This window comes from Hemitrygon akajei, chromosome 11 (genome assembly GCF_048418815.1).
Source record: "Hemitrygon akajei chromosome 11, sHemAka1.3, whole genome shotgun sequence".
NCBI classification, from domain to species: domain Eukaryota; kingdom Metazoa; phylum Chordata; class Chondrichthyes; order Myliobatiformes; family Dasyatidae; genus Hemitrygon; species Hemitrygon akajei.
The window spans coordinates 168,342,911-168,370,237 of NC_133134.1; the positions used below are offsets into that span (position 1 = coordinate 168,342,911).

At 39.3% G+C, this 27,327-nt stretch overlaps 1 protein-coding gene across 5 annotated transcripts; it reads left to right on the forward strand.

The window, feature by feature from the left end:
• Positions 1-25,510, forward strand: LOC140736263 (transcription factor-like 5 protein). Of its 5 annotated transcripts, none has more exons than XM_073062203.1 (6): positions 1-1,318; positions 3,321-3,501; positions 6,592-6,760; positions 10,558-10,804; positions 18,782-18,923; positions 23,902-25,510. In XM_073062203.1, the coding sequence occupies exons 1-6, from the start codon at positions 579-581 to the stop codon at positions 24,022-24,024; spliced, it is 1,602 nt and encodes a 533-aa protein (XP_072918304.1). In that variant the 5' UTR covers positions 1-578; the 3' UTR covers positions 24,025-25,510. The 5 variants fall into 5 exon arrangements, with proteins under 5 accessions (XP_072918304.1, XP_072918307.1, XP_072918308.1 ...); XM_073062206.1 differs by having other exon boundaries at positions 6,676-6,760; XM_073062207.1 differs by having other exon boundaries at positions 6,679-6,760.
• Positions 25,511-27,327: the final 1,817 nt, after the last annotated feature.

The following is a 27,327-nucleotide window of genomic DNA, read 5'->3' on the forward strand; positions in this document are numbered from 1 at the left end:
GCTGCTGCTGCTGCTGCTGCTGCTGTGGGGTGGGGAGGGGAAGGGCAAAGGAAGCCTCTCTTTCTCAGTTGTCGACATTTGGCCCCCTGTGCTTGTGTGGCGGGCGGCGTTTCTGTGCGGTAGTGGTGGATCATGAAGCTCCGGGCGTGAGCTGCGCCCCGGGTGTGGACCGGCCGTCTCGTGGCTCCTTTGTTTTTTTTTCCCTCTCTCTGAAGAGATCAGATTTCATAACAAAAAGAATCGAAAGTGCCAGGAGGTTTGGGCAGGGAGAGAGTGTTGTTTGCCAGTACACCGAGATCGTGTTGTCTTCATCATAGCTTCCGAAGGAGAGAAACCTTCCTAGGCTTTTGTATTTAAAGGTTGTGTCACTGAGTATAAGTTTAAACCTCAAGGAAAGAGGATAACATGTGAGTTTTAAAGCGTTCGCCCCCCCCCTCCCCTGTGTCTAGTGTTGGTCTTGAGGTGCCAGGTGACTTAGATGGGAAAGGTGGTGCCGTCAAAGTGTACCCTGCTTTGGTTTTTGTCATCCTAAGTAATTGTAGAAGTGAGCAAGTTTATTTCTTTTTTCTTATAACCGGATGATGCTTTCTTCTGAGGCCACACCAGAGGCGCTCCATTCCCCATCTCATGGTTCCAGGTCCTCGGAGCCACCCCCAACCACTTGTAGCTCTGAGTGCCCCTTTACAGAGTCGGGATTGAACTTCAACTCTGATCTTGGCCTCGTGGACCTGAGCGAGGTTGAATACACGCAACTACAGCACATGCTATATTCACACATGGAGTCCCAGTCAGGGGAAGGTGAGCTGGAGAGTCGGCTGAATCCTACTTTATATCAGTCCTCCAACCCCACCAACCAGGTTGCATGTTCAACAGCCAACTCGGTTAACCAGGTTCCTTACTCCACAACCAACTCTGCCAATCAGAATGTGTACCCCACCACTGGTACTACCAACACCAGCTCAGATTCTCACTATGTGGGTAACAACCAATATTTAGGGCACATTGATTTCCAAGAGTTAAAAATGATGCTTTTGAATGATCCTCCACTACCTATTAACATGACTAATAATTTGCAACATATGGAGAAATTCTCCCAAAATTCTTCTACAGAAACCACCCGACCTAATGGACTAATGCTGAAAAATAGAGACACAATGGGTAATTCAGACAAGAAGATTTCTGGGGACAGTTCAGTAGCAGGACAAGAATCGAGATCTAAAACTGGACTCAGAGTTCGTCTTGAAGATAGATTTAATGCAGTCCAAAATGAAAACACAGAACGGCAGGAGCTGCAGGATTCTGGAATTACTTTTAACAAGTGTGTTTCTTAAGTGTGAACAAAGAGATATGCAATCTATTGGATGTTTGAATAACTTAAGATTTATTTAATGAAACATACGTTACAAGTACTCTCATTACAAATGTATCTTTGATTAGACATAAATATTTATTCCAGACATGTAACCATCATAAAATCAGATTCATTTCAAAGCTATACTTCTGTAAATTACAGATTACCTAGTAATAAACTACAACACTTTAAGTAACTTCTTTTCATTTGAAGCAGTCCTTATGAAAATTTTGTAAATTTTAACAAAAGTTATTACTGAGTTTTGGAGCATTTAATAAGCCATGTGTGTAAAATATACGCACGAGGTTTTAGATCAGCCAATTGGTATTTTAATACAAAAAAACAACTGAATATTAAAGTAGGTAGTCTGATTGATATGGCTTACTTGGACTTTAGTAGGGCTCTTGACACGATCCCACATGGGAGGCTAATCCCAAAGGTAAGGGCCTGTGGAATCTAGGGAAATGTTAACAAATTGGATCTGAAATTGGTTTGATGATAGGATGGGGGTGATGGTGCTGTGTTTTTGCAACTGATGCCATTACCAGTGGTGCACCATGGGGATCAATAACGAGACTTATGTTGTATGTAGTATACATTAAAGATTTGGATATAACTGTGGGAGATGTGATTATTAAGTTCACAAATTACATGAAAATTGCTGATGGTGGTGATGAGATTAATCATTGGCCACAGCATAGTAACAGTCAGTTGGGAAGGATGATATTTTGGGAGACTAGGATATACGTGTGAATGATAGGATTCTAGGAAATGCTGTGGAGCAGATGAGCCTTGGTGCATGTGTCCAAGCAGCATAAGTAGATGGAAAATATGGATACTTGTTTTTCATAGCCAGTCATGAAGTGTAAGGTGTTGTTGTACAATTGACTGTATAAACCATTGGGCCACATCTGAAGTACTACATGCAGTACTGATCACCATATTATAGGAAGATTGTGATTCACTGTAGAGGGCATATCAAATATTCATGATGTTGCCTAACTATGAAATGAGACTGGTTAGAGTGAGTTTGTTTTCCTTGGAGCAAAGAAGACGGGAAAATGATCAGATAGAAGTAATTAGGACAGACTAGCTTCAGAAGATGGTGAGAAACCTTTCTTCTTGGCAGAGGTATCTATAACCGGATGATATCATATGTTTATGTTAAAGGGTAGAAGATTCAAAAATGAATATTTTTAGCAGACTACATTTAAAATCTGGAATGTATACTTGGGGAGGATCGTAGAAAAGTTACCTGCAACATTTATTTAGCTAATACTTGTAATACCACAGCATAGAAGGTTGAAGGATTGAATGCTAGAGAATGGGATTAGTGTAGATAGATAGCTGATGATGACCCATCATGTCAAGGCAGATTCTATGTTCTATTATTCTTAATTTTTTTTCAGATTAAAATTGATTTAATTAATCAAGTGCCCAGTACATACAGTATCTACCATCTAATGCAAAGTTTCTCTGAGAACAGATAGTGACAAATTATTTTGGCTAGATAATTTTTAGGAACAATAACTGGAAAATATTAATGTAGAAGTAACAAGCAAGCAATAAACTAATTACTAAAGCCATAAATAATTTTATACTACCCAAAACACATTTTGCTTCTAAACCAATCATTAGCTTTGCATTTCCTGTTCATTTAATCTTGTTTTAAAAAGTGCTTTGTACTAAGACTTAAAAACCCTGAATTACTGTTCCATTCTGTAAAAAACTGTTTGCACAGATTTAAATTCAATTTGCAGTTTTAGTTATTGGCAAAATGCTATATGTCACAAGGTTATTACACAAATAAATGTTTATCTTTTCATATTACTTCGGCAGACTTTAGATTGTTCTATTTTCAAGTCTTCGAGGTTAGTGATTATTAAAAAGTTTACATGTTAAATTTTTGGTTAAATACATTGTCAAAAAAAGTGTATAAATACATCTTCCCGTCTTAATTTTTCTTTAGTTTGGTTGCTTTGATCCGGCATCCTTCAGAGTTGATGGGGATACCTCTCCACCCACAGCAAAACAAATGTACTACTTTCGTCAAAAGCAAGACTGGGACTTCTGCTCTGCAATTTGCATACCCTTTATACACACCAAGTACGTGTACGCCAACTGGCAGTACTAGCTGTAGTCAAACTCAGGTAAGAAATTAGCTTAATTATATTGATAAGTTAAAACTTCCATTGTTTCTGTAGAGGTTGGTTTGGTTTATTGTAAGACATTGGATTTAAAACTGTCCATTGCAAAGCTGGTTTCTGGAGCTATGCAAAAGAACAAATATTTTAATGGAACCTGCTTAAGTAAACAATATAAAGCGTTTAAAGCAAAGAGTAGGATTTCCTGCATTAAATACAGTAGTGTTTGTTATATGTAAATTAAGAAGTTGAGTCCTGATGAAGGGTCTCTGCCCAAAACATTGACTGTTTATTCATATCCATTGATGCTGCCTGACCCGCTGAGTTCCTCCAGCATTTTGTGTGTGTGTGTGTGTGTGTGTTGCTTTAAATATCTGCTGTGGAGCAAATGTCAGATACTGGATCATTTTGCGCATTTTAAATATTGTTTCCAGTCACACGACCATAAGGAGTTTAATTACATTTGCTTTGCAACTATCATAGAAGTTTTTCAAGAAAAAAACAGAGAATGATTTTGAGTATTTCACAATTATCTTCACCTATTAAGTTTGCATTCTGCTTTTAATGCCTTGTTAAAGTTTTTGTCTAAACTCTTCAGTCTCTTCCAAATGTGTTAAACTTTGCCTGAAGCTGAGATGCTGCTGGCTGAGTGCACATTGTTCTGTTCAACCAATTTCCCAAGATAGATCAGTGCCTTTTAATCAACTGAAACTGATTAAGTTTTTTTCTTAAGATTCTTGGAGTTCCTGCTTGGTTTGTCAAAGTTAATTGAAGAAAAGATTGAGCATAAATCTCATGTTCTGTTTGGGTATTTTTTTAATGTGAGAAAGAAAGAGATGCAATATGTAGGAGCGAGTATCGATAGGCTACTGATCGCACAGTTATTACAGCTTAATTACAATTACAGTATTCACTCAATTTGTGCTGTGATGTGATATTATATTACAAGAAAATGCTTCAACCCAATTTGACTGGATTTTTAATACATATTTGGAATCTGGTAGCGTGGGAGTTAGCAGAGCGCTTTGCGTTATTCCTGCCTCTGCCTGTATGTTCTCCCTGTGACCATGTGGGTTTCCTCCAGGTGCCCTTGTGTCCTTACACAGTCCAAAGGCATACCAATTAGAAGGTTAATTGGTCATTGTAAATTGTCCCGTGTTTAGGCTAGGATTAAACAGGGTTTGCTGGGTGATAGAGCTCGAAGGGCAGGAAGGGTATATTTTGCGCTGTATCTGAATAAATAAAATCAGTATCAATGAAAACTGAAATCTTGCTTTTATTGCCTAGTTAAAATATAGATATTGTAATTTGGCTTGGTAAAGCAGCTGCCCAAGAATTCTTTGGAAATGCAAGTACATTTAATTCTGAAAGCAGATCTGTGAGACTGCAAGAACAATGTAGAATGATTCTTTTCCAAGGCTAAGGTAAGGGAAAATCAGTGAAGTAAGTAGTAGCATCTCACAAATAATTTCAGAACTAGGAGGAGGAGGGCCATTTCACCCCTTATTTTAACACAGAACAGTACAGCACAGGAATAGGGCTTTCGGGCCATAAGATGATGCCAAACTAAACGAGTAATTAAACCACTAAAGTAATCCCTTCTGCCTACAAAATGTCCATATCTTTCCATTTTCTGCTCATTCATGTGCCTATCTAAGAGTCTTCTAAACGTCTTTGTTGTACTTGCCTCCACTACCACCCCTGGTAGTGCATTCCAAGTATACAAAAGAACTTGCTCCATATGGTTCCTTTGAACATAACCCCTCAGCTTTAATGCATGCCCTCTAGTATTAGAAATTGTGACCTGGAGAAAAAGGTACCAACTGTCTACTCAGTGATCCTACTCCATATATACCTCCTATAACAGCCTGGGATAAAAATTGTTCAACTGGTTGACTTAACCATTCTGAGGTTTTTCAGTATGTTCTCCATAAAAGTTTTAATCGCATTTAATATCTCTATCATATCTAGCTGGTAGGATGGAGATAAGTCTCTACCAAAGGATGTGTAAGATTCTCCTTCCCTCCACTAGCCTGCAGGACATCCTTGGGCAAGGTGTGGCTCCTGCTTATTCTCCAACCAGGGTCACATGAAGCCATGGGAGCAGGTGATGGCTGGTCATGTGAGTAGCTGGTGAACATTACAAGTCCTGGTTATGCGACCACTGATACAGGCAGACAATCTCTGGAGAGTATTGATAACGGCTGGTGTCACTTGTCTTGTAAAGACACTGCCCAGAAGAAGCCAATGGCAAACCACTTCTATAGAAAAATTTGCCAAGAACAATCATAGTCGTGGTAAAACCATGATCACCCATATCATTCAACATGGCACGTAAGAGAAGAACCATATCTAGTATTAATATTATTGTCAGTATTTTCCTTAATGAACATTAAAGCAAGATTTTCCAAGTGTACGTTACTTTTTAGTCTCTAGAAGTTCTCTCCACTCTCTTATTCATTATTTTTATGCCATTAGAAGAGTCTTGGGTTCCTTTTATATTAATTGCCATTCTGTTCTCAGATTCTCTTTTTGCTTGTTCGGTTTTCCTCTTGTATTTAGACGGGTTTTCACTTGAAGGAGTCATCCATCATAAATACGTACCTAACTTTCTTGACCTGCATGAATCTCTTCCATTTGTAATGATCAGAATAAGCCCTAGGTGTGAACAAGATTCAAGATTCAAAAACTTTATTGTCGTTCTAACCGTACATCAGCTCTGCAGGGCAGAATGAGACAGCGTTTCCCAGGAGCAATGCAATCATAACATAACAATAAATTGTAAAACACAATAGCCACATGTCAGTTAAAAACAAGTTATAAGTGTCCAGTGCAAGTTAAAAGTGTCCAAAGCAGAGTCAGGTAGAGCAGCTATTTAGCAGTCTGACTGCCTGTGGGAGGAAGCTGTTTAGTAGCCTTGTGGTTTTAGTTTTGATGCTCCTGTAATGTTTACCTGATGGCAGAAGAACTAACAGTTCATGGAGAGGGTGTGAGGGGTCTTTAATGATGTACCGTGTCTTCTGGAGGCATCAAACAAGTACTTGGTATTAAATTACCTCATAGTTACTTAACTAGTTGTTTTAATTGGTTTAACAGGGCACAGGAAACCAAGCCAATGTGCTAGACTCTGCCACCCCACAGGAGCTTACCCTGCCAAGAGCATTTTCTTTATGTTTACAGCAGGAACTCCAATCAGCTAGGCAGGCACTGAGTAACTGCAACAGAAACAAGTCTTTACCTGATCAAGTTTGGATTAAAGTGGAAGGTAAAAATAAAATTTTGGAAGCTATAGCATGCAAATGTATAAATAAATACAGGCTACCACAATATTTTTCCAGCTTGTAGGTAAGGATAACTAAGAGAATATGATTAGTCTAGCAATATTTTCATTGTACTGATGGTAAATATGTAAAAATAATTTTTCTGTAAAATGATCCTTGATTGTTCATCCGATAAGATGGCAGTGCATTTGGTTGCAACAGCTTTTACAGGGTCAACAAAAGGTGCTACTGTCATATTTAAACATATTAATTATCACAAAATCCAGTGTTCACTTGGTGGAAGATGAGCTGTATTGTGGTCGACTGCAGATTTCGGAGGTATTCATTTGGACTCTGCCTCAAGCCATGGTGTTACCATTCACCGGGGAAAGAGACATCAGAGCCGGTGCACTCCCCCAGGGATGGCGTGGTGCACAGTATTCGGTATGGAGTTGGAGCTGTCCGACCCTAGTGTTCACTCGGCAGAACAATGGACTCTGAGTCTGGACTATATGCATATATATTTTGTGTGATTGTAATTTACTGATGTTGTTATGGATAGTGTGGAGGGCTATCAGAGGTTACAGTGGGACATCAATAGGATGTAAAACTGGGCTGAGAAGTGGCAGTGGAGTTCAACCCACAAAAGTGTGAGGTGGTTCATTTTGGTAGGTCAAATATGGCAGAATATAGTATTAATGGTAAGACTCTTGGCAGTGTGGAGGATCAGAGGGATCTTAGGGTCCGAGTCCACAGAGCACTCAAAGCTGCTGCACAGGTTGACTCTGTGATTAAGAAGGCATATGGTTCATTGGCCTTCATCAACCCTGGGATTGAGTTCAGAGAGTTCAGGAGCCGAGAGGTAATGTTGTAGCTATATAAGACCCTGGTCAGACCAAACTTGGCGTACTGCACTCAGTTCTGGTCACCTCACTACAGGAAGAATGTGGAAACTATAGAAAGGGTGCAGAGGAGATTTACAAGGATGTTTCCTGGATTGGGGAGCATGCCTTATGAAAGCAGGTTGAGTGAACTCGGCCTTTTCTCCTTGGAGTGACGGAGGATGAGAGTTGACCTGATAGAGGTGTATAAGATGATGAGAGGCATTAATCGTGTGGATAGTCAGCTTTTTCCCAGGGCTGAAATGGCTAACACGAGAGGGCACAGTTTTAAGATGCTTGGAAGTAGGTACAGAGGGGATGTCGGATAATTTTTTACGCAGAGGGTGGTGAGTGCATGGAATGGACTACCAGCAACTGGTGGAGGCAGATACATTAGGGTCTTTTAAGAGGCTCCTGGATAGGTACATCGAGCATAGAAAAATAGAGGGCTATGGGTAACCCTAGGTAATTTCTAAAGTAAGTACATGTTCGGCACAGCATTGTGGGCTGAAGGGCCTGTATTGTGTTGTAGGTTTTCTATGTTTCTGTGTGTGCTTGCTGTCTTGTATGTGTGAGGACATACAAGCTATGGTGTTGTCTGTTTACAGTTGCTAGGTAGAGGTGTCGGGGACGATGTGACGCGGCGTTCAGGCTGGAGTCAGTGCTCTTCCCCTCTGTTCACTTGGCAGAAGAGAAGCTCTGTGGTGGTTCTCTGTAGATATTGGTGGTGTTGGATGGCTTGAGTTTGGTCTCTTTTGTTGAGTGGCTATATCTTTCTATCATATAAGTTCTATGTGTGACTACTGGTACCGTGTTTTGCACCTTGAACCTGCAGTAAAACTGTTTTGTTTGGCTGTATTCATGTATGATTGAATGACAGTTAAACTTGAATTAAATTGATGTCTAGGATTATGAAGCTGAATCATATAGGTTCAGTTCCCAAGTCATATCATTTTAACTGGAGCAGCACTGTATTTGCATCAGTTCAAAGTTGAAAGGAGATCTATTATCAAAGTATATATAAAGTATACAACCTTAAGATTCATGTGCTACAGGCAGCCAAAGAGCAAGAAACCCAAAATAATCTAAATAAAAAGAAAGACCAGCACCTAATGCACAGAAAAAGAGGGGGGGAAAACACAAATCATGCAAACAATAGAAGTGAGCAACAGCATTCCAAATCAAATTGAGTCCATTGACTCGAATCCCTGGAGCAGCCAGAGTAGGTCCAAGCCTAAGCCTCAGCCTCAGTAGGCAAATTGGCATGAAGCACGTTGGAGCCAGAGCAGTCTTATAGCCCCAGTGCTACAGGGAGAGGAGTGAACATTGCGGGAGAGCGAGCCAAATCGGCCTGACCCTTGCTTCCGGACCCAACATCTTGCCTTTCCAGTCTAACTGGGTGGGCGTTTAAATTGTCCAGACACTGGATCATGCCTTCAGAGTAATGAAAAGCAAAAACCCAATTGTCTTGAAATATGAAAATCAAAATTTTGCAGAAGCTGGAAATATGAAACAAAACAGAAAATGTTGTAAGCATTTAGCAGGTCAGGCAGCATCTATGGGGAGGACAAATGTTACTGTTTCAGGTCCAAGATCAGCAGAAATGTAAAAGAACATCCGGAGTGTCTTAATCCTTGAATCATTCACTCTTCTTTTTCCACAGATGCTGCCCAACCTTCTGAGTATTTGCAACAGGTTCTGTTTTAGTTTTAGTTTTTTCTTATGTTAATTAGATCTGCTTTGATTGATCTTCTAAAATTAAATGACCTGATGATAATTATTCACTGGGATCATACAAGAAGATGGGAGATGGAAATCTGGAAATAACTGGAGGGTTGTAGATTTTGGTGGAAAATTAGAAAATTAAAGAATTAGAATGCTTTTCATGAACAGTTTGCAAGAAAAGCTTTTCACTGTATCTTAGTGCATGTGACAATAATAATCCAATTCCAAAACATTGGTTAAAAAGTATGGAGGTAGGATTAAATTTATTGCCATTAATTTTTCTAAATGAAGCATCAAGAGCTGGCCTAAATCACTTATTTAAATAGGAGCTACAATATAGATACATACTGATTAGACTAGATCTATTTCTGTGCTGTAATTTTTGTGAAATTATAAAGAACAATGGTTCCTTTTCAACCCATAGGAATGAAGTTTGAATGTTTCTGCTTCAGGCATTTTTAAATAATCTGCACTTTGTAATTTTGAAAAAGGAAACTACCAGGTTCTTATGTTTTGCAACCAATTGAAATCTAATACGGTGCATAGTTTGTAGCCCAACAGATTGGCTTCATTTTGTTAAAAGTTTTTTAAAAATTCCTGACACACTGATTGTTTCTTATATATTGCATACGGATCAGGAATATTAGAACATTATTTTCTCATACAACACTTTATTCAGATTGTACAGGAAATTTAGAATTCTGTCCACTTTTCTAATGGAACTATGCTACATATTCTGACGAATCTCATGACTATACCCTTAAATAATCCATGCAGTTTTTTATTGTACTAAGATGAAAAAGTGGTATTCATGGAGTCAGAGTGCATCTTTTAACTTCAGTCATTCTGTAAACTGGGAAATACTGGGGAAATCTTTATTTATTTACTTATTTATTGAGATACAGCATGAATAGGTCCCTCTGGCCCTTAGAGTTGTGCCACTCATCATAGTTGACGTAGACACAGTGGGCCTAATGGCATGTTCTTGTGTTAGACTGTTCTATCTTCTATCAGTCCACTGGTAGGAATTCATCTTATAAAATGGCAATTTTATGTCAATTGAAGAATTTTAAATATTCACAAGGTGCAATTTCCACTATATTTAAGCCTTTTGGCAGTTTACTGCTGAGTAATATGTAGAAAATATATAAAAAGAACTATACTGGATGCTTCATAATTTTTTTTATCTTTTATAGATGAAACTCTTTGTAAACAGGTAGTGAATAAACGCTGTCGTAGTCGCACACGGCAAGTCAATATAGAAACAGAGCACAAAGTTCTAAGTGACCTGACTAACGTGACAGAGAATCAAAATATAAACATTGCCTCAGGTGGACAGTGGCAAACTACACATCCAGTCACTCCTGGCTCAGCCCATGGGAACCAACAGGAACTGAACTGCCAGCGTAGAGAGAGACACAACAGAATGGAGAGAGATCGCAGGTGAACCCTTGATGGGGTAGGACAGATAGTCGTTTTTGTCATGTGTTTTTAAAATTCGGGGAAAAAATAAAGCATTTAATGTTTTTCTTTACTAAATACATTATTTCATCTTTGTTTAATATTTCAATATCCTGATTTTGGAAAATATTAAGGGTTTTAAATTGTTCTGGCCTTTGACAGTAGTGTCGTCTGCAAACTTGAATGTGGCTAAGCACAGCTCCAATGCTATAATCAACTTTGCTGTTGACACCACTATTGTAGGCCAAATCAAAGGTGGTGATGAATCAGCATTTAAGAGAGAGATTGTAAACCTGGCTGAGTGATGCCACAACAACAGTCCCTTACTCAATGTCACTAAAACCAAGGAACTGCTTATTGACTTCAGAAGAAGGAAACCCAGGGGTACATGAGCCAGTCTTCATTGGAGGATCGGTGGTGGAGAGTGTCAGCAACTTTAAATTCCTCGGTAGTATCATTTACGAGGATACGTCTCCAGTCCGTTAAGTGCAATTATGAAGAAAGCACGACAGTGTCTTTACTTCCTTAGGAGTTTGGGAAGATTTGGCATGACATCTAAAACTTTGATAAACTTCTATAGATGTGGAGTGGAGAGTATATTGACTGGCTGCATCACGGCCTGGTATGGAAGCACCAGTGCACTTGAATATAAAATCCTATAAAGTATAGTGGATAATGCTGATTCCATCATGGGTAAAGCCTTCCCCACCATTGGATGTATCTACATCAAATGCTGACATAGGAATACAGCATCCATCATCAGGGACCCCCACCACCCAGGATATGCTCTCTTAACCATATAACCATATAACAATCACAGCACGGAAACAGGCCATTCCGGCCCTCCTAGTCCGTGCCGAACTCTTAATCTCACCTAGTCCCACCTACCCGCACTCAGCCCATAACCCTCCACTCCTTTCCTGTCCATATACCTATCCAATTTTACCTTAAATGACACAACTGAACTGGCCTCTACTACTTCTACAGGAAGCTCATTCCACACAGCTATCACTCTCTGAGTAAAGAAATACCCCCTCGTGTTTCCCTTAAACTTTTGCCCCCTAACTCTCAAATCATGTCCTCTCGTTTGAATCTCCCCTACTCTCAATGGAAACAGTCTATTCACGTCAACTCTAACTATCCCTCTCAACATTTTAAATACCTCGATCAAATCCCCCCTCAACCTTCTACGCTCCAATGAATAGAGACCTAACTTGTTCAACCTTTCTCTGTAACTTAAGTGCTGAAACCCAGGTAACATCCTAGTAAATCGTCTCTGCACTCTCTCTAATTTATTGATATCTTTCCTATAATTCGGTGACCAGAACTGTACACAATATTCCAAATTTGGCCTTACCAATGCCTTGTACAATTTTAACATTACATCCCAACTTCTGTACTCAATGCTCTGATTTATAAAGGCCAGCGTTCCAAAAGCCTTCTTCACCACCCTATCTACATGAGACTCCACCTTCAGGGAACTATGCACTGTTATTCCTAGATCTCTCTGTTCCACTGCATTCCTCAATGCCCTACCATTTACCCTGTATGTTCTATTTGGATTATTCCTGCCAAAATGTAGAACCTCACACTTCTCAGCATTAAACTCCATCTGCCAACGTTCAGCCCATTCTTCTAACCGGCATAAATCTCCCTGCAAGCTTTGAAAACCCACCTCATTATCCACAACACCTCCTACCTTAGTATCATCAGCATACTTACTAATCCAATTTACCACCCCATCATCCAGATCATTTATGTATATTACAAACAACATTGGGCCCAAAACAGATCCCTGAGGCACCCCGCTAGTCACCGGCCTCCATCCCGATAAACAATTATCCACCACTACTCTCTGGCATCTCCCATCTAGCCACTGTTGAATCCATTTTATTACTCCAGCATTAATACCTAATGACTGAACCTTCTTAACTAACCTTCCATGTGGAACTTTGTCAAAGGCCTTGCTGAAGTCCATATAGACTACATCCACTGCCTTACCCTCGTCAACATTCCTCGTAACTACTTCAAAAAATTCAATAAGGTTTGTCAAACATGACCTTCCACGCACAAATCCATGCTGGCTACTCCTAATCAGATCCTGTCTATCCAGATAATTATAAATACTATCTCTAAGAATACTTTCCATTAATTTACCCACCACTGATGTCAAACTGACAGGTCTATAATTGCCAGGCTTACTTCTAGAACCCTTTTTAAACAATGGAACCACATGAGCAATACGCCAATCCTCCGGCACAATCCCCGTTTCTAATGACATCTGAAAGATCTCCGTCAGAGCTCCTGCTATCTCTACACAAACTTCCCTCAAGGTCCTGGGGAATATCCTGTCAGGACCCGGAGATTTATCCACTTTTAAATTTCTTAAAAGCGCCAGTACTTCCACCTCTTTAATTGTCATAGGTTCCATAACTTCCTTACTTGTTTCCCACACCTTACACCATTCAATATCCTTCTCCTTAGTGAATACCGAAGAGAAGAAATCGTTCAAAATCTCTCCCATCTCCCTCGGCTCCACACATAGCTGACCACCCTGATTCTCTAAGGGACCAATTTTATCCCTCACTATCCTCTTGCTTTTAATATAACTGTAGAAGCCTTTCGGATTTACTTCCACCTTATTTGCCAAACCAAACTCGTAACTTCTTTTAGCTTTTCTAATCTCTTTCTTAAGTTTCCTTTTACATTCTTTATATTCCTCGAGCAATTCCTTTACTCCATGCTGCCTATATCTATTGTAGACATCCCTCTTTTTTCGAACCAAGTTTCTAATATCCCTTGAAAACCATGGCGCTTTCAAACCTTTAACCTTACCTTTCAACCGAACAGGAACATAAAGATTCTGTACCCTCATAATTTCACCCTTAAATGACCTCCATTTCTCTATTACATCCTTCCCATAAAACAACTTGACCCAATCCACTCTCTCTAAATCCCTGCGCATCTCCTCAAAGTTAGCCTTTCTCCAATCAAAAATCTCAACTCTAGGTCCAGTCCTGTCCTTCTCCATAATTATATTGAAGCTAATGCTATTGTGATCACTGGACCCGAAGTGCTCCCCAACACATACATCTGTCAGCTGACCTATCGCATTCCCTAACAGGAGATCCAACACTGCCCCATCTCTAGTCGGTACTTCTATGTATTGTTGCAAAAAGCTATCCTGCACACATTTCACAAACTCTAAACCATCCAGCCCTTTTACAGAATGAGCTTCCCAATCTATGTGTGGAAAATTAAAATCTCCCACAATCACCACCTTGTGTTTACTACAAATATCTGCTATCTCCTTACACATTTGCTCTTCCAACTCACGCTCCCCATTAGGTGGCCTATAATACACTCCTATCAGTGTTACTACACCTTTCCCATTCCTCAATTCCACCCAAATAGCCTCCCTAGAGGAGCTCTGTAATCTATCCTTCCAAAGCACCGCCATAAGATTTTCTCGGACAAGCAATGCAACACCTCCTCCTCTGGCCCCTCCTACTCTATCACACCTGAAGCAACTAAATCCAGGAACATTTAGTTGCCAATCACACCCTTCCTGCAACCATGTTTCACTAATAGCTACAACATCATAATTCCAGGTATCAATCCACACTTTAAGCTCATCCACCTTTCTTACAATGCTCCTAGCATTAAAATAGATACATTTAAGATACTCTCCACCTCCTCCTCTCTTTTCATCCCTAGCAATGCATTCAAATTTATTATCCTTTTCTTTCTTCTCCCCTACAACTTCGGGCTGAGCGCATCCCTTCTCCATCACCTGCCTTTACTCCCTCACACACTGTCTACTTACTTGCTCTACTGGTGAACTAACCTCCTCTCCCATAGTTTCCTCAAATTGATTTCCGCCCCCCCCATCTTACTAGTTTAAATTCTGCCCTGTAGCCCTAGCAAACCTCCCCGCTAGGATATTGGTCCCCCCAGGATTCAAGTGTAACCTGTCCTTCTTGAACAGGTCACGCCTGCCCCAGAAGAGGTCCCAATGATCCAGAAACTTGAATCCCTGCCCCCTGCTCCAATCCCTCAACCACGCATTCATCCTCCACCTAATTCCATTCCTACTCTCACTGTCGCGTGGCACAGGCAGTAATCCCGAGATTACTACCTTTGCGGTCCTTCTTCTTAACTGCCTTCCTAACTCCCTATACTCTCGTTTCAGGACCTCTTCCCCTTTCCTACCTATGTCATTGGTACCTACATGTACCACGACCTCTGGCTCCTCACCCTCCCACTTCAGGATATCTTGGATGCGATCAGAAACGTCCCGGACCCTGGCACCAGGGAGGCAAACTACCATCCGGGACTCCCGATCACCTCCACAGAACCGCCTGTCTGAACCCCTGACTATCGAGTCCCCTATTACTATGGTCCTCTTTCTTCTATCCCTACCCTTCTGAGCTACAGGGCCGTCCTCTGTGCCGGAGGCCCGGCCACTGTCACTTCCTCCAGGTAGGCTGTCCCCCCCCAACAGTACTCAAACATGAGTACTTATTGTCAAGGGGTACAGCCACTGGGGTACTCTCTAGTACCTGCCCCTTCCCCTTCCTGACCGTGACCCACCTATCTGCCTCCCGTGGCCCCATCTTCTCACTGCTGCCATCAGGAAGAAGATACAGGAACCTCAGAACGTATGCCACCAGGTTCATGAACCTGATGGTTGAGCTCTTGAATCAAAGGGAATAGCTTCACTCAACTTCACTTGCCCCGTCATTGAAATGTTTTCACAACTAATTGACTTATTTTCAACAATTCTTTATTTAATGTTCTCAATATTTACTGCTTATTTATTCTTAATTTCTTCTTTTTGTATTTGCACAGTTTGTTGTTTTCTACACTCTGGTTGAATGCCCAAGTTGGGCAGTTTTCATTGATTCTGTTATGGCCATTATTCTACAGATTTATTGAATGAATCTCAGAGTTGTATATGGTGACATATATGTACTTTGATTAAAAAAAAATTACTTTAAACTTTGCACCATCAAAAAATAGTTAATATGCTGTCATCAGGACATGTGTTTTTACTTCTCAATATGGAAAGAAATATTTCATTTTAAATGAAAGAGGACTGTTGTACAACATCTGTAGTTTTTGTCCTCTCTGTACAAGAATGCCTATTGACAAAGTATTGTTAGTTTGTTATGACTCTTAGCTAGGGGAAAAATACAAACATTTAAAAAAGGAAGTGTAAATAATTTATCAGCTAAACAGTTTGGCACTGGCCAACTGGGTTCAGCTCACTTGCTGAATGCAGCCATTTTGAATGTATTTTCCAGTCAACAAGAACACAGTATGCTACTGTTCTCGGGCAGTGTTTGCAAACAATCCTAACACATTTAATTATTCTACGTTACATGTGAAACCAAGCTGAAGTTATAGTCATAATAGTCAGTAGAACAATGCTGAATTCCACCCACAAGGAAACCAGAAAAAGGGTCCAATGTTCTATTAGCAAGATTACATGCAATGTGTTACAAAAGAAACTGAATTATGATTGATAACTATTGAGAAATTTAATTAGAAAAAGATTTTAAAAAGCTTAAAGTTAACCCCTTTGTCTCAGAATAACGAAATACAAGTATTTGAGCATCCATAAAAAAGAACTTAAGTGTTTGGATGCTTGGAACTCATGAGTGCCATTTGGATAATGGAGGAGATTTTAATTTAGCTATATAACTACCCAAAGCATTTTGAGGAATCCAGATGAGATCAAAGCTTCTAGTATGTCACTTCATTTATATGCTACAAAATTAACTTGTTCAAACGGCAGTTTGTTGGAGAAGATAAAGACAGGTTATGTATGTGTGTGAAATGTCAAACACACTCTATGTTTAAAGGCAGCTTATGATTATGGAGAAAGCCAAGAGTATTTCCACAAGAGGGTAAATGATCAACAATAGTGATGTTTTCAGCCAGTTGTGGATGGTTATTAAAATCTAAACACTGCAATAATTTGCAACTTGTTTACATCAGCGATGAACTGGTAAACATTGACAAGCCAGCAGTCCAGCAATATCCTGACACACTCAAAAACTGCATCAAATGTAGCAGCTATCCATCAATTTGTCTTCAATGTAAATGAGACGGGCCTTTCTTTTAAGAAAAGGATGCTATCATATGCTTCTTGGGAGATGAAGGTGTGTATCTAGATTTAAGGCCACCAACACCCATGATGGCTTACCATTGTTGAAAATCTAAGAGCACTGGAGGAATTTTCTGAAGCAGAACTGGCTGTATCTGGAAGTAAACAAAAGCTTTGATTACAGCTGTCATTTTCCAGCACTGGTTCCCTACTTTTGCCTAGCAGTTAAGCATTATTATGAGGAAAATAACATTGAATATAATGCAGTATTTGTGTTTGACGGAGGCTCAGGCTACCCATTGAATCTTGATAGCCTCCTAATCTGCTTTCCTGTACAGATGGTGTACTTTCTATGAAACACAACAGCCCTTATCCTACCAATGCGCCAGGATGTTGTATGCAATTTTAGGTCTTAATATATTCAGCACACCTTCAAGATAGGTGACTGGCAAAGCAGATGGTCAAGATAAGTAGTTGATAAGAAAATTCTGGATTCCATACAACACCATGTAGACATTGGTACATCCCTGGAAGAGGTCTCGAGCATTTGTATGAATAGTATCTGGCAGAAGTATTCACCAGAGGTATGTGATGATGATGTGGGATCACCTGTGACATTGTCCAGCACTGGACGGAGTTTCTCTGATGTGGTACAGGTAGTGTAGTCTCAGTAGACTTCTCTGGCACTAACAAAAGAGTAAATGCATGCTAGAATGTTGATATGGAAGATGACTGCATTGAAACAGTAGATACATCAGTTGGATGAAACCAAGTTTTTGATGGTAGGCTTGAGGAAAATTGAGGGAGGGAGCCTTTTTGCTGAGAATGTCCCAGTACAACAGTGCAATTCCTCTGCATATGAAACTGTGTTTGATGGTATGTATTTCCTAATACCAAGGAATATACTCTGAGAATCAGGCAAGGCAATAAATCCTGGATCTCTTTAAAAAGAGAGTCACAATCTGGCCATCTTCCCTCCTCTCCCCACCCCTCTGCTTGGCTGTACCCTTTCACAATTATTCCTGCTCCACTAATGTGTTTGAGCATTCATTTTGTTTACATTTTATTGTGTGTTGTGTCTCATGTATCATTCATTAATGGAAAAGTACTGCTATCAGTAACACATTTCCATACATATAATGATATAAATGACCACTTTTGGATATGATTCAGTTAGCACTCTTGTGCCCAGGAATGTGCCCTGAGTGCTTAACCTGGTGTAAACTCCAGCACTGTGTTTGGAAATCACATCTGCAATTACTACTGTCTTCAGTTTTCTAGTGCTAATTTGATTTCAGTCATTGTTTTATCAAGTACTTCACATTTTTAAGTAGTTAAATTAATTCGTCATTTGTTTGTTCTATTGCTTAATCCATTTAACTCCCATAAAACTTTGACTATATCCTTTCCATATTGCTTTCATATTTACTCTGATCAGAAGGTTTGGTAAACTCAAAGCTAAAAGAACTTGATTTGGGTTCACATCAATCAGTTACACTGAATATATCCCAGGCAATAGCTCTCTGTTCACAGCTGTAATGGGGAAGACGACAAGCTATTTGATCTCCTAGTACCTGAGATGAAGTACACTTGAAGTGATTCTGTTGCTTAAGAGAGCACTTTAATTGCATTCCTAAAGAAATAATGTTGATCGAAATGACCCATTTTAATTAACAGCTGATATCACACTTTCAATATTATTACTACATTGCATATACAATGTTTGAGAGCAATTATTTAAATATAGAGGAATGAAGCATTCTCTTTTGTACATCAGATAACTCCCAATGTATAGATATATAAAAGAAATATAGTTGAAATTCAATGAAGATTGCATATATTTACAGGCGCAGGATCCGTATATGTTGCGATGAGCTGAATTATCTTGTTCCCTTCTGCAATTCTGAAACTGATAAAGCTACAACATTACAATGGACTACTGCGTTTGTCAAGTATATTCAAGAAAAACATGGTGATTCAGTGAAAAAGGTAGGTTATGCCTTCCTCCCCAATTATTTTTTTAAACTGTTCAGTAGAGGACAATGAACGACAGTTGAATCTGGGCATCACAGAACCACCATACTTGACCATAAGGCTTTTAATCATATCTGAGCTGTGGCACTGTACTTTGTAAGCATCAGTGCCAAAAACTCTTGAAAGATAGATATCTCTCTATAAAAAACACAAGAGATTCTGCAGATGCTCGAAATCCAGAGCAACCGACAGAAAACACTACAGGAACTCAGCAGGTCATGCAGCATCTATGGAGAAGAATAAATAGTCAATGATTCAGGCTGAGACACTTCATCAGGACTGGCCCAGCCCAAAATGTCGACTGTTTATTGATTTCCATAGATGCTGCCTGACCTGCTGAGTTCCTCCAGCATTTTGTGTGTGTGTACCTTTCTTTCAAGTCTATATTTTAATTACTAAACATGGCCCATTGAAGAATTCTGATTTGACCCAATCTTGTATCACAGGATGAGTTTATTTATAGAACCACCAAGGGCAATAACCTGACCATGTTTAAGAAAAAGATGACAAAATCATACTATTAGAATAATAGATTCCTTAGTAAATCATGGGCATTGACATTTGCTGAGATGCTGTCTCAAACTTTCTCATATAGTGGGATAATTAATTACATAATTTGTAATTAATGATTTTGCTAATCAGATATTCTCATCGATCTGTACAAACTGAAGTAGTAAGTAACATTAAGTATAAGAAAATTGAATGCCACTATATTATTAACTCAGCTAAGCAACTAAATTATACATAACAGGATATAGGTCATCAAGGATTCCACAAATAGGTGGCTATGTGGTCATAAAGTTAGCTTCTCTACAAACTGAAAAATAATTTATTATTTGTATGTGTTCAATATTTACAAAATTCAAACATTGATAAGATGTGTATTTTTTCATGAAGGCTAAAACAAAAATAGTTTTCCTGTTGAACAAGGTGCAGGTTAAGGACCACGTACAACATGCTGGAGGAACTCAGCAGTTTGCTGTTCGGCCTGCTGAGTTCCTCCAGCGTGTTGTACATGTTGCTTTGACCACAGCATCTGCAGTGTACTCTGTGTTTGGGTTAAGGACCAGTTACATCATGAAGGATCCCACCCACCCTGATTATGGACTGTTTGTCCCGAGACTCAAAGAAACAGTTATTTTCCCAAACCAGTAAGGTTGATCAATGCCTCCACCCAGTAACCCACACCCCCAAGCACCATGACCTTATCATTTTCTGTTAGTCACCTTATGTACAGACACTCCTGTGCTGAGTGTTATTTTATGAACATGCTGTACAATCAATCTATGTATATAAACTACTTTACGTACTTATATTTATTGTATTTTTTTCAGTATTATTGTGCTGCTTATCTTTTGTGGTGCATTGAATCTGGAGAAACAATTATTTCATTCTCCTTTACACTTGTGTCCTGGAAATGACATTAAACAATCTTTAATCTTGAGTTGTCCCTTTGTTAACCACATTCACAGGTTGCATTTGTTTTCAGAAACTTGTGGCATGGCTTCAGGTGTTCCAATGCTGAACTAGGGAAAGGTTATATACAGTGGCATGCAAAAGTTTGGGAACCCCGGTCAAAATTTCTGTTACTGTGCATGGCTAAGCAAGTAAAAGATGAATGATTTCCAAAACACATAAAGTTAAAGATGACAAATTTCTTTAATATTTTAAGCAAGAAAACTTTTTTATTTCCATCTTTTACAGTTTCAAAATAACAAAAAAGGAAAAGGGCCCGAAGCAAAAGTTTAGGCACCCTGCATGGCAGTACTTAGTAACACCCCCTTTGGCAAGTATCACAGCTTGTAAACGTTTTCTGTAGCCAGCTAAGAGTCTTTCAATTCTTGTTTGGGGGATTTTCGCCCATTCTTCCTTGCAAAACTTCTGTGAGATTCTTGGGCCGTCTTGCATGCACTGCTCTTTTGAGGTCTATCCACAGATTTTCGATGATGTTTAGGTTGAGGGATTGTGAGGGCCATGGCAAAATCTTCAGTTTGCGCCATTGTAGATTTTTAGGTGTGCTTAGGATCATTATCCTGTTGTAGAAGCCACCCTCTTTTCATCTTTTGCTTTTTTACAAGACGGTGTGAGGTTTGCTTCCAGAATTTACTGGTATTTAATTGAATTCATTCTTCCCTCTACCAGTAAATGTTCTCCATGCCACTGGCTGCAACAGAAGCCCAAAGCATGATTGATCCACCCTCGTGCTTAACAGTTGGAGAGGTGTTCCTTTCATGAAATTCTGCACCCTTTTTTCTCCAAACATGCCTTTACTCATTGCAGCCAAAATTCAGCGTCAGAAGTTTGCAAAGGAACATCTAAACAAGCCTGATGCATTTGGAAACAAGTCCTGTGGAATGATGAAGTTAAAATAGAACTTTTTGGCTGCAATGAGCAAAGGTATGTTTGGAGAAAAAGGGTGCAGAAATTGACTTGTAAATCTTATGTGAACTTAGAGCTCGGACCACTGATAGTTTTGGGCGGGGGGATGAAGAAGACTATCTACCCTATCTATGTCTTTTTTTATATATGTGTAACAAAGCAAATTATGATGATTCATATGGTATCTATTCACCCAAGAAATAATAGTAGGATTATGTGAAAAGGATTTTTTATGAATTGTTTATTCTTTCCATTTTGTGGAAGAGAAATACTCAGTACTCTGTAAGATATAATAGTACAAGGTAGTAATGTTTGAAATAGGCATTAAGATTTGAGGCCCAAGGGGGCTTAACAGCTTTTCAAAATTAGGGGACATGAATACAATAAATAAGGAAAGATGACTTCTTGTTATAACTGAATTTTGATGTGGTGAAGTAGCAATTTAAAGTACTCTGGTATGTTCTTGCTCAGGTTTCTAGAACACTTGATTGTACAGATTGATAGAATATTTGATTAGCAAAATCATTTTTTACAAATTGTGTAAAATGATTTGTACATGGGCGGGCTGGTGGTGTAATGACATCAGTGCCAGACTCCGCAGTGAAGGCTCCTGAGTTCAAGTCTAAGTCGGGCCACCCCACCACCCGGAGCATGCTTTCCATCCATGCCAGTTGAGCGTCGAGCTAGTCACTCGGCCTCATAAAAAAAAAACAAGGGTTGAGTCAGGAATGTTCATATCGTGACCTGGTTAATCCGAAAGGAGACCAATCCTGACACCATGCACCAGACAAGAATGCTAACTGGTGCAACACGCTAAAAAAAGAAATTTGTACATGACCCACTATAAGAATGCTTGAAGTTAGTTTACTAAATCAAATTAGTATAATACCACCAACAATTAGTCAAGTAATATACTGTATGTAACTAGTTGACCATCTAGGGAAAAATTACTTTCAAACATAATTAGCTGAGTTTAGACCATAAGATATAGGAGCAGAATTAGGCCATTTGGCCCATCGAGTCTGATTATGGCTGATCTATTTTCCCCTCTCAACCCCAATTTTTTGCCTTCTCTCCTTATCCCTTCATGCCTTGACTAATCAAGAATATATGAGCCTCTGCCTTAAATATACCCAATGACTTGGTCTCCACAGCAGGCTGTGGCAATGAATTCCACAAGTTCAACACTCTGGCTAAAAAGTTTAGATATAAGGCAATTACTTTCTGCTTGAAGAGAAAATTGAATTCAGTTGGTTAAAGTCATCAAACCAAGGAGACATCGGAATAGTGGAGCTAGAAGTACCCTGTATCAAAATTCAGTTACAACTGAGATCTCGTTTGCAAATTACCAGGAATTTTGCATTTTCTTGGTTGAAAATATATCACCCAGTCACCCTATTTCTTCAAGTAGAGTGTCATTTTGGAATCAGGCAGGAAAATGATGGGAATTGAATCAAGCTGTTACTGTTAGGAGAGTTCTGGTACTATCACCCTGTGTTGTTCAGGACAGGGGTGTTGAGAGGTGGTGTTAGTGAAGAAGGGCTTGGAGATGTTTCTTCAGTTGGTGGGGGGTTGTTGGGAAAAAAAGAGCTACCAGAGTACTACTTCTGCTTGAGCTTGCAGGGAAAGGCCCAGGCACACTGCTGCTTGTGGATTGGGCAGGTTGGGGTGTGTGGAGGGTCTAAAGATACTTATAGCGACTAGGAATTGGAGGAAATCAATCCAGTATTTGGGTATTGGAGAAAGAGAGAAAGATAGCTTCAGAACAGAGCTGGGAATCGTGTATAAGTGGCAAGGGTGGACTATGGGAAGTCACCATCAGGACTTAAGAGATGGAATGGGCCGGAGGGGGGGAGGGGTTGTTATTTTAATGTAGATTGTTGGTTATCTGAGGGTCCAGGTCCAAAACTCTACCAGGACTTGTGTTAATAGGGTTACAATCAGATTCTTCTAGGAGTTCCTTACAATGGGTATATCCCAAGCCAATGTGATCTAAGTTCCCTCCAATGCTCCAAAAGGAGTATTTCAAGAGGAAAGGCATCATATATATTCTACTACAGTTTGCAAGGGTGCCTAATGACAGGAAATGACTAATTGAAAATTCATGATTGCTTTGATTTGACCTGTAATAAGTTGCAAATCAGCAATACTAATGGGGACAGAGTCTAATTTTGATAACTTCATGGTTTAAAAAGGATTAAAACTTCAAGTTGAGGTAGAAGTGTCTGTTTAGAGGATTTATGTCTGGTTATTAGTGCATTCAGATTTATTTATCAATCACATGCAGTGAAATGCGTCGTTTGCACTAACACCTAGGGATGTGCTGGTGGCAGCCTGCAAGTGTCACCACATATTCCTGCAGTAACATAGCATGCCCACAATGCTCAGCAGAACAACACAGAACACAAGAAGTTACAAAACAAGAACAGCAAAACACAGTGGAAGGCTGTGGAAGTAAGTTGGTCCGAAGTAATAATGCAAATGAAATCTTAAAGTTAAGTGTATGCACTAGAACTGTTACTAGAGTAAGTGGTAAATGTTCTTTATCTTCAAGGAATTTGAGAGTGTTTTCTGTGGGAAAACTGGCAGGCGACTGAAACAACCACGAGTAGAAGCACCAGTCGATCACACTGGAGTTACCAGTGTACACAATCATGGTGTGCAGGAAGGTAAATGAACTCCAGTATGAGTGAACTTACAGCTCCAAGAGAGGTGCAAAGTTAGATCTATTTTCCTGATTCACTATACCAACAGTAAGGATCAGGAAGTGGAAAAGAATATCCAAACAGTAATAAACCAATTGTCATCCCTGCAGACTGCTTAGGCGGTATTACCACTGGCAATGTTCAGAACTCTAAACTTTCACTGTTAAATCAAAGATGGTGGTAGGAACTTTGAGTCCACCATGATTCGTACCATATAACTGTATTTACTAAATCCCCAGAAGTCCAGGTTTTTACTTACCCGTCCATCATCTGTAATTTGTATTTTATTTCTCATTCAACTTCTTTGTTGAAGAGAAGGGACATTCCAGTGAGCAGACTGACAGACAAATGCCATTCTTTGAAAGTTTTGTCCAGTCATGGTGAGTAATTTGTCATCAGTGATGCTTAAGCTGGATGAGTTAAAGGCCCAAATGCTCATCTTGGCTATCAGTCCTCCCATATAAGATTTCTAAAATATTTTAATGTGTGTTATAAGTAATAAGCATTTTAATAAAATCACGGTAGATTCATACTTTCCCCATCTGTCTTTGATTTTAAATTCAATGGAGTTGTTGCATTAGTATTGACCAGTCACAGCACTGCTATGGTGTCTGAACATTGTATGAATTGATTTTTATTAGCCAGAAACTGTTGACAACAGCAACTTAAACACACTGGATAGTTCTACACCCAAATGCTGCTAATAAAATGAAAAAACAATTAAAGAGACAGCATACACTTAATTATAAATGATCAAACATCCACAACTACAAAAACTAGCCAAGCTAGAAGAAAGGGTGCATAAATGTACAACTTCTCACATACTGCAATGTCTTCTTTTTTAATCCCAGTATGAACAGCTTGGGAAAAGTCAAATTCATTTTCACAAGATTGAAGCACTTTAATAAAGCGCGCTAATAGTGTTGTTAAGCTTCGTATCATCCAGTGTGTTGCAAAAAGTGGTTGCTGTCTATTTACTGGAAACTGCTAGTTAACTATTATATAAGCTTTAACATTTTTTGCAATATATTTAAGGTGCAAAATATTTATAATCTTTAACAATACAAAATGATTCTTCATAAAAAGTTTTATTAATTAAATAATCTGTTAGGTTTTATTTCAACGACTTGTTAATTGTTTATGATGCTATTAACCTTTAAAATAAAGGATGACAAATACTTAATAAATTATTTCATAATTAGTAAACCATATATTGATCTATATCATTTAATTACAGTTAATATTTATTTAAGTTAAACTGGATAGCTTTTAGTTAATATGTTCAAAATAAATATAAATAGTAATCCTTGAAAGGTTTTTTTGTCAACTTGAGCAGTAACAATGCTGATGGTATTAATGAAAGATGTTTCACTGTACATTTCTGATTTTAAAAAGATCTAGCAAAATATAACTAATTATTTGTACTTTATCTTTGAGCTAATAAAAGTATAAATCCAATTTCTTTATTTGTTGAGTTTCTTTGAATTGTCATGGAATGTCAAAAACTCACTTTATTCATGTAAATAAAAATTCCAGTTATCAAATGTAATCCAGTAAAGCTCTAATCTGCTATCTGGCAGTTGGAAATCCCAATGGTTCAGCACCTGGCCCCCTGGATGCTGATGTCAGTGTTCCCTTTCACATACCCATCCATGCTGTCTTTGATGCATTGGTCCTTCTGGTTCTCATGCAATTTTTCACACACTGGTTTCCCTCTTTTCTACACTCCCTTTAAGCTTAACAGGTTCACTAGAAACACAAATATTTTATTATGTTGCGTCTGAATAATATTCAACCTGCCACCAGAGGTTCCCAACCTGTAGCCCATGGACCTCTCAGTTAATGGTAGGTGTCCATAGCATAAAAATGGCTGAGAACCTCTGATCTTAGTGAATTATAAGACTGAACCTACCAAGAAACGGAATTTCTAGAATACCAGAAATTTTGCCATAAGTTTATTATTCATGAGGCACCATTTTCAAACAACACGTACAACATGCTGGAAGAACTCAGCAGGTGGGGCAGGATCCGTTGAAACGAGCAGTCAGCGTTTTGGGCCGAGACCCTTCGTCAGGACTGAAGAAGGTGCAGGCAGGGGCCCTATGAAGAAGGTGGGGGGAGGGTGGGAAGGAGAAAGCTGGTGGGTGCCAGGTGAAAAACCAATCAGAGGAAAGATCAAGGGGTGGGGGAGGGGAAGCAGGGAGGGGATAGGCAGGAAAGGTGAAGAAGGAATGTAAGGGGAAAGCACTATGGGTGGAAGAAGAAGGCAGAATCATGAGAGAGGTGATAGGCAGCTGGAAGAGGAGGCAGAGTAGAGGTGGGATGGGGGAAGGGAGAGGGAGGGAATTACCGGAAGTTGGAGAATTCGATGTTCATACCAAGGGGCTGGAGATTACCCAGACAGTATTGGACACTCAAGCTAGGGCAGTATCGTTGATTGAGCAGGTAGCATAGCTCATTATTCAGGTTTGGGTTGGTTCTAGGGCCTTGGATTCTTCTCATTTGTCTCCACGTAACTTGGATACTGGCTTAGCCACAGATAAAGTAGGCAGCTCATCAGTTATAAAGGTATGTGGTTTTAACTGGTCACATTTGAATATCTATTTATAAAATAAGATATAGGAGCAGAATTAAACTATTTGACCCATTGAGTCTGCTCTGCTATTTCATCATGGCTGATCCAATTTTCCTTTCAGCCCCATTGACCAATTAAGAATCCATCAACCTCTGCCTTAAATATACATAAAGACTCAGCCTCCACAGCTGACTGTGGCAAAGAATTCCACAAATTCACCACTCTCTGGCTAAAGAAATTCCTCTCATCTCTGTTCTAAAAGGATGCCCCTCTATTCTGAGGCTGTGTCCTCCAGTCTTGGACACTTCCACCATAGGAAACATCATCTCCACATTCATTCAATCAAGACCTTTCACCATTTGATAGGTTTCAATGAGGTCACCATTCTTCTAAATTTCAATAAATACAGGCCCAGAGCCATAAAACTCTTCAGATGACAAGCCATTCAATTCTGGAATCATTTTCATGGACCTCTTTTGAACCTTTTCCAGTTTCAGCACATTTTTTCAAAGATAAGGGCCCAAAACTGCTCACGGTACTCCAAGTGAGGCTTCACCAGTGCTTCATAAAGTCTCAACATTACATCCTTGCTTTTATATACTAGTCCTCTTGAAAAGAATGCTAACATTGCATTTGCCTTCCTCACCGCATTCCTTTCATTTCTTCTACCAAAGTGCATGACCATATACTTCCCAACACT

Excerpts from the sequence above, each read along its gene's own strand:
- LOC140736263 (XM_073062203.1), top strand. The coding sequence starts at position 579 with ATGATGCTTTCTTCTGAGGCCACACCAGAGGCGCTCCATTCCCCATCT. Across the intron at positions 3,502-6,591 it reads CTAGCTGTAGTCAAACTCAG|GGCACAGGAAACCAAGCCAA; the intron begins GTAAGAAATTAG and ends TTGGTTTAACAG. Across the intron at positions 10,805-18,781 it reads AGAATGGAGAGAGATCGCAG|GCGCAGGATCCGTATATGTT; the intron begins GTGAACCCTTGA and ends ATATATTTACAG.